Genomic DNA, 7,090 nt, shown 5'->3' on the forward strand with positions numbered 1-7,090 from the left:
AAGCCCTGCAGAGAGGGCCTTTGTCAGCCTCTGATGTGTTCTCCCTTCTCCCAGGAACAGGAGCTGGTGTCTGGGCTGCACACTAGGACACGCTTGGCCCTGGCTGGGGGAACAGCAGCAGCGGGGGGGAGGGAGGAAGAGCGAAGGAGAACAGATTGAAAGGGGCAGGGGGAGAAAGGGAGTGGAGCAGGAGAGCTCCCCGATGCTGCACAGCACAGCAGGGGACGGGAGGGGACCCCATGTCATCACACCTACAGCTGCTGCTTCCCTTTAATGAGGCCATGTGCCTGGCAGGAAGGTCCCACGTGGGGGAGGCTGTTCCCCTGTTTGACGGAGCGATGGGCCCCTTGCTGTGAGCTAAGCCCTGGTGCAGCAGCTTCCGAGCTGGGCCCGGAGGAGCCGAGTTCCCACGACCCCCAGGGGAGTGGAGAGCTCTCAGGGGCTCCCCTAGGAGCTGGGGCTCTGTATGACCAGCACTGATTCCCCACGAATGCCTTTGAAGCTGGCACCGGCCAGGGAGTGAGAGGGGAAGTCAGTCCCATGGCCCACTCAGGGCTTGGCTGCTTTGCAAGGGGAAGATTGCATCACCAGAGACTGGTGCGTAGGCTGTGGTCCCCGTCCCTGCAGGATCTCAGGGCCCCCCAGATACAGGGTGTTCTCCCCAAGGCACTCTCACCCCCACTGTAGTCAATGGGCGCTTTGTTGCCTCGGCGCTCAGCCTTCTGCCCATTCGGATTTTGCATGGGTCATGGAGCAGCCACATGCAACTACTGGCTGGGGGGGGTTGAACCAGTGACCTGGAGGCAAAGAGTTCTGTCCCCTCACCAGCCTGCCCCTTGCAGGTCTCTAAAGGAGAAGCCCCCAGCACTCCCGCAGAGCCCGAGAACAGGAGAAACATCAAACCACGCACCCGGAGCCCCTTTGACAGAGGACATGCCAGGCGCTGGATCCCAGGCACTGCTGTCAGACAGCCTGCTGCTGCTCGCCCCCAGCACATGTGCTGAGTCCTGCAGCCCTGCGACTCCCAGTTCAGAATCTGGCCCTACATGCCGAGTATTCCTGCTGGCGTCAGACCACAATGCCCTGAAGAGGCCGCCGGGGCCGCCTGTCTGCAGTTTAATCCCCCCAGCACACAGGCTGGGCCCAGCAGGCTGTATCTACCTAGCTACGGCGACTCTCCCCACATGGCAGGCTTTGCAGGTAGGCTGAGCGTTGCCGCCCTCAGGCCAGTAGACTTGTGGGTGCTCAGCACTTCTGATAATCACGCCAGAGGCCCCGGCTGCCACATTATGCCAGGAAAGGCCTATAGTACGTTAGAGGGCGCAGGCCGCCCTCCCTGGGCTGGGGAACCTTACCCGGATGGATGTCCTGGAAGAGCGATTTCCAGATCGTGTACTGCAGGGGGCCCATGTATTTGGAGGTAGGAAAGTCTTCATAGGTGAGGTTTGTTTCATGGATCTTTCCCTTGAGCCTGGTTGGAGAGTCAAGCTGGTTAGCACGGAGCCCCTGCAGTTCCCCTACCGCAATGTGGGGTTTGCTGGGGAGGAAGGGGAGAGGTTACAGGGGTAGGGGGTCAATTGAGTGAGGGCCTGGGCTAGAGGTAGGAGCTCTGCCCATGCCTCTCTTGCTGGGCAGCGGGTCGCAGGGCATAGGGCACTGCCTCTTGGGTCACAGCCACATGGGCCCTGGGTTGCATACACCATGGGAGCACTGAGTGAGGCCAGCCGGTGTGCACTCCCTGGCAGTGCCCCATTGGTGCCAGGGTGGGTATGGGGAGATGCTCTGGACTAGGAAGGTCCTGTCCTCACTGCTAAACCCTTGCGTGGGCGTGGGGCTAAGCAGGCCTTCAGGATGGACAGGGACTAGGAATGGATGGGAGGGAGCAACAACAGGAAGGTCTTTGTCCTGCACTAGGCTGGGTCAGGCTGGGCTGGGTGGCTAAAGAGGGAAGAGCCATTGTCCAGGGAGATAGACTGAGGCAGTTCTGGGCTGCAAAGACCATATGCACCTCTCCGAGAGCCAGGCGACGCCTCCCCCGCCCCTCCTCCCCTGTAGCCCTCTGAGAGCCAGGCGACGCCCCCCCCCGTACCTCTCCGAGAGCGAGGCGATGCCTGCCAGGAAGGCGTGCCTGTCCACCTCAGCCAGCCGCTCCTGCAGGATCTGGCTGCCCTCCTGCACTTTGCGCAGCTGCTGGCTGTAGCGCTGGATCTTCTGCTCGATGTCGGTCAGAGTCCTGGCGGTGTCAGCCTCCAGCTCCTCCAGCATGGCCTTTTGGCGCTCGCGCAGGAGCCGGTGCAGCCGCTCAAAGGCCTCCCCAATGGTGGCTCGCAGGCTCTTGGCAGAGGACTGCACAGGACAGACAAGCAGAGAAGAGTCACACACCACCCTCACTACTTCCCCGACAGCTCCACCCGTACGCTGGTTAGCGGCAGGATTCCCAGCAAGGCTAGCTTTCCCCTCAGCTCTGCCAGTGCCCCCCATGCCTCACCCACAGCCCGTCCGGCCCTGAGCTCCCCACACCCAGCTCTGCCAGTGCCCCCATTCCTCACCCACAGCCCGTTCGGCCCTGAGCTCCCCACGCCCAGCTCTGCCAGTGCCCCTTGCTCCATACGTGCAGCCCTTCCACTCTCCTTTCAGGGCTCGTCTCTCTCATTCGGAATTAGAAGTGCACTGCAGACTGGCTGGTTTCTGAAAGCTCTGCCCCAGGACTCGACGATCACCGTGATCCCCGGGCCGTGGAATCTATGAATCATCTCTACAGGTTTGCTGAGACCCCTTCTCCAGACCTGCGTCCCCAGAACTCTTCCAGCCCTGGGCTCCCCACGCACCTCCCTGCTCTGACCATTACTCCCTCACTATAGCAGCCAGCCCTGCTCTCTGGCTCTGCCAGGCCCTGACACTGCCCCCAGCACCTTCATGGCACTGCACAGTCACTCTGCGAGGCCGGTCAGTATTACAGCCGGGGAGCTGGTCACCTGAGGTCAGGGACAGAGCCGGGACTGCAGCCCCTGGCACGTCGCCCCACACTTGACTCATCTCTCCTCCCTACAGCACCCAGCACCGCTGACCTTCCCCCTTCCCCTCAGTTGCTTGCCTGTGGAAAGAACGTTAAGGATATTTAACAGCACCTTCGCTGCCATTAAATCTCAGCTTCCCCTTCACCACACACCACTCCACGCCCCACTCCTGAGAGCTGCCTCGGCCTGCCTCCCACGCCCCACGGGACACTTTGCCCCAGGATCCACTGTACGAATCACACTGCTACTGCAAACCCTGTTAATGAGATTCCCCCCCACCCCCCAAGGGACACAGTCGGCTGGAAATCTAGTCAGTTTAAAAACGGGAGGCTCAGGTGTGTCTGCCTCCATCCCCTTTTTACAATCCCATTTCCCTATTGTTTAAAAAAAATGATTCTCTCCCCTGACACTGTCAAAAGATCCTTGCAGACTGGGGGGATGGGTGGACTGACTTACTGAGCAACAGAGTCTCCTGTGGCACCTTTAAGACTAATAGATGTATTGGAGCATAAGCTTTCGTGGGTGAATGCCCACTTCGTCGGATGCATGCATCCAACGAAGTGGGCATCTCTGTTGCTTTTTACAGATCCAGACTAACACGGCTACCCCTCTGATACTTGACTTACTGAGGACACCCAGGAGACGCAGTGAAAGAGAAAGTGGGGAACCGACTAGCCACAAAGGGGACATGTTTTCCAAAGAGCTGTTCCCATTTAGGATGCTCAGGGACTCGGCACGCTGGGTGCAGGGCACTTTTGCCAACACAGCCAGAATGGGGGCTGCTGGAAGCAAAGCGCTTGTGCAAACACAGACCTTATCCAATGGGAGCTGAGGTCTCTGGAACATCTGGCCCCAGCTGTAAGGGCTGAGCCTGGGGCTCTTTTTAAAATCTGACCCAGCAGGAATTCTAGTGATTTAATACTGGTATTGTGACAGCACCTGGCCAGGACCCCATGGCCCTAGTGCTGCACGAACACAGAACAAAGAGATGGCCCCTGCTCCTTAGAGCTCACAGTCAGGGCCATCCCTAGACATTTTGGTGCCCTACACAGCCCCACTTCCCACCGCCCAGTGATTGCAGGGCAGGCCCGACCCCTTCTGCAGTCCCCTGGGCTGTAGCTCAGGGGAAGGGGTGGAGTGGGGGGCAGGGGCTTTGGGGAAGGGGTGGAACAGGGGTGGCTGGCCGGCTCAGCTGGCCGGGGGATCCGGCTGGCTGCTGGAGCAGCACGCAGCTGCGTTGTTTGCGTATGGCTAAGGACGGCCCTGCTCACAGTGCAAGAGTGAGACAAGAGACAACAGAGGGATAAGACAATACTGGCCAGCACATGGGCTGTGGTCCTAGTTGCCTAACCACTGCCAAGCTCTTGTAAGCATCTCAGCAGAGGAGAGTTTGGAGACCGGATGTGACTTGTAAGCACAGTGGGCACAACATTTTCAGGTAGAGCATGTTTTTTAAGTTGAGACTGTCCCTGTTAATTCAGGCCCAACATTTCGATGTAATAGAAAAGAGCTCTTAGGAAACATAATTCTGACTAGGAATAGGTTTTTGTTTTATTCTTAATTTCAGTGAAAACAAATGGCTTTTTCAGCATGGCCAACTCTTGTAATTGTATTGCAAGTCCAGTGCTATGTACAGGTTTTCTTAAAGCCCCTGCTTCTGGAATCATGTGACTAAGTGAGACTCTCAGCTTTCATTTAAAGGAAGTAAGGAAGGCTGACTCTGCTGCTTTAGGCTCCCTATACAGTGAACAGGGAGAGCCAGGTGCCCTAGAATGTGATCTGTGCCCTAGAACTGGGGAAAGAAAGTCATTCCTCTGCCCAACTCCCATGCAGGGCTCAGTCTGGCAGGCGTGTTCAGAGGCCGCCCGGCTCACACAAAACAGATGGAGGAGGAGAAAAAAGAGAGGCCCACCCTATAGACTTTAGCCCAGTGGTTCAGGTACTCACTCGGGCTGTGGGAGATGCTTGGGTCATGTCCCCCCTCAGGGAGAAGGAATCTGAACAGGGACCTGCCACCTTTCAATGAGGGCTAGGGGCTATTCTCCCTCAATTTCTCCTGTTGAAGTTGTTCCAGTTTAATTGAATAATTTAATATTATTTGGGCCAGAAAAAGCATGAGAATCATAGAAATATCAGGCTGGAAGGGACCTTGAGAAGTCATCTAGTCCAGCAACCTATGCTGAGGCAGGGCCAAGTAAACCTAGACCATCCCTGACATGGGTTTATCCAACCTGCTCTTAAAAACCTCCAGTGACGGGGATTTCACAACCCCCCTTGGAAGCCTGTTCCAGCGTTTAACTACTGTTATACTGAGAAAGTTTTTCCTAATATCTAACCTGAATCTCCCTTGCAGCAGATTAAGATCATCACTTTTTGTCCTACTTGGGGTGAACATTGAACCCTGTCCTCTTTATAAGAGCCCTTAACAGATTTGGTGACTGTTATCAGGTCCCCCCTCCGTTGTCTTTCCTCAAGACTCAACCACCCCAGTTCTTTTTTTAACTTTTCCTCAGAGGTCAGGTTTTCTAAACCATTTCTCATTTTTGTTGCTCTCCTCTGGACTCCCTCCAATTTCTCCAGATCTTTCCTGAAGTGCAGCACCCAGAACTGGACACAGTACTCCAGCTGATGCCTCACCAGTGCTGAGTGGATTGGAACAATTACCTCCCATGTCTTATGACACTCCTGTTAATACACCCCACAATATCATCAGCCTTTTCACAACAGCATCACATCGTTGACTCACATTCAATTTGTGATCCACTCTAACCCCCAAATCCTTTCCAGCAGTACAACCACCTTGCCAATTATTCCCCATTTTGTAGCTGTACATTTGATTTTTCTTTCCTAAGTGTAGTACTTTGCACTTATCTTTATTAAATTTCATCTTGTTGATTTCAGACCAACTCACCACTTTGTCAAGGTCATTTTGAATTCTAATCCTGTCCTCCAAAGTGCTGGCAACCCCTCCCAGCTTGGTGGCATCTGAAATTTTATAAGCATACTCTCTGCTCCATTATCCAATTCATTAATGAAAATATTGCATAATACCAGACTAACAACTGACCCTTGCAGGAACCCACTATATGTGCCCCTCCCACTAGTTTAATAGCAAACCATTGATAACTACTCTTTGAGTATGTTCTTTCAACCAGCTGTGCATCCACCTTATAGTAATCTCATCTAGGACACAATTCCCTAGTTTACTTAAGAGAGTGTCCTGTGGGACTGTGCCAAAAATCACTAAGAACATAAGAACGGCCACACTGGGTCAGAACAAAGGTCCATCTAGCCTAGTATCCTGTCTTCCGACAGTGGCCAATGCTAGGTGTCCCAGAGGGAATGAAGAGAATGGGTAATCATCAAGTGATCCATCCCCTGTCGCCCATTCTCAGCTTCTGGCAAACAGAGGCTAAGGATACCATCCCTGCCCATCCTGGCTAATAAAATAAAATTAAATTATTGGAGTTATCCTATCTCCTAGAACTGGAAGGGACCTTGAAAGGTCATCAAGTCCAGCCCCCTGCCTTCACTAGCAGGACCAAGTACTGATTTTACCCCAGATCCCTAAGTGGCCCCCTCAAGGATTGAACTCACAACCCTGGGTTTAGCAGGCCAATGCTCAAACCAGCCATTGATGGACCTATCCTCCGTGAACTTATCTAGTTCTTTTATGAACCCTGTTATAGTCTTGGCCTTCACAACATTCTCTGGCAAGGAGTTCCACAGGTTGACTGTGCGTGGTGTGAAAAAATACTTCCTTTTGTTTGTTTTAAACCTACTGCCTATTCATTTCACTTGGTGACCCCTAGTTCTTATGTTATGAGGAGTAAATAACACTTCTCTTTTTACTTTCTCCACACCAGTCATGATTTTATAGACCTCTATCATATCCCCCCCTTAGTCATCTCTTTTCCAAGATGAAAAGTCCCAATCTTATTAATCTCTCCTCATATTGCAGCTGTTCCAGACCCCTAATCATTTCTGTTGCCCCGTTCTGAACCTTTTCCAATAGAATATATATTTTGAGAAGGTACGACCACATCTGCACGCAGTATTCAAGATGTGGGTGT

The 7,090-nt window shown here is 53.7% G+C and overlaps 1 protein-coding gene across 1 annotated transcript; it reads right to left on the bottom strand.

Annotated features, from left to right (window-relative positions):
• Nucleotides 1-1,282: 1,282 nt before the first annotated feature.
• On the bottom strand, nt 1,283-2,609 carry LOC112120683 (E3 ubiquitin-protein ligase TRIM62). Its single transcript, XM_026662849.2, has 3 exons — nt 2,550-2,609; nt 2,090-2,346; nt 1,283-1,471 (listed from the first exon to the last, which is right to left on the bottom strand). Exons 1-3 carry the CDS (start codon nt 2,607-2,609, stop codon nt 1,288-1,290), a joined length of 501 nt encoding a protein of 166 aa, XP_026518634.2. The 3' UTR covers nt 1,283-1,287.
• Between the last annotated feature and the right edge of the window lie 4,481 nt (nt 2,610-7,090).

Source organism: Terrapene carolina, unplaced genomic scaffold, assembly GCF_002925995.2.
Source record: "Terrapene carolina triunguis isolate 2854851 unplaced genomic scaffold, T_m_triunguis-2.0 Scaffold30770, whole genome shotgun sequence".
In the NCBI taxonomy this organism is placed as follows: domain Eukaryota; kingdom Metazoa; phylum Chordata; order Testudines; family Emydidae; genus Terrapene; species Terrapene triunguis.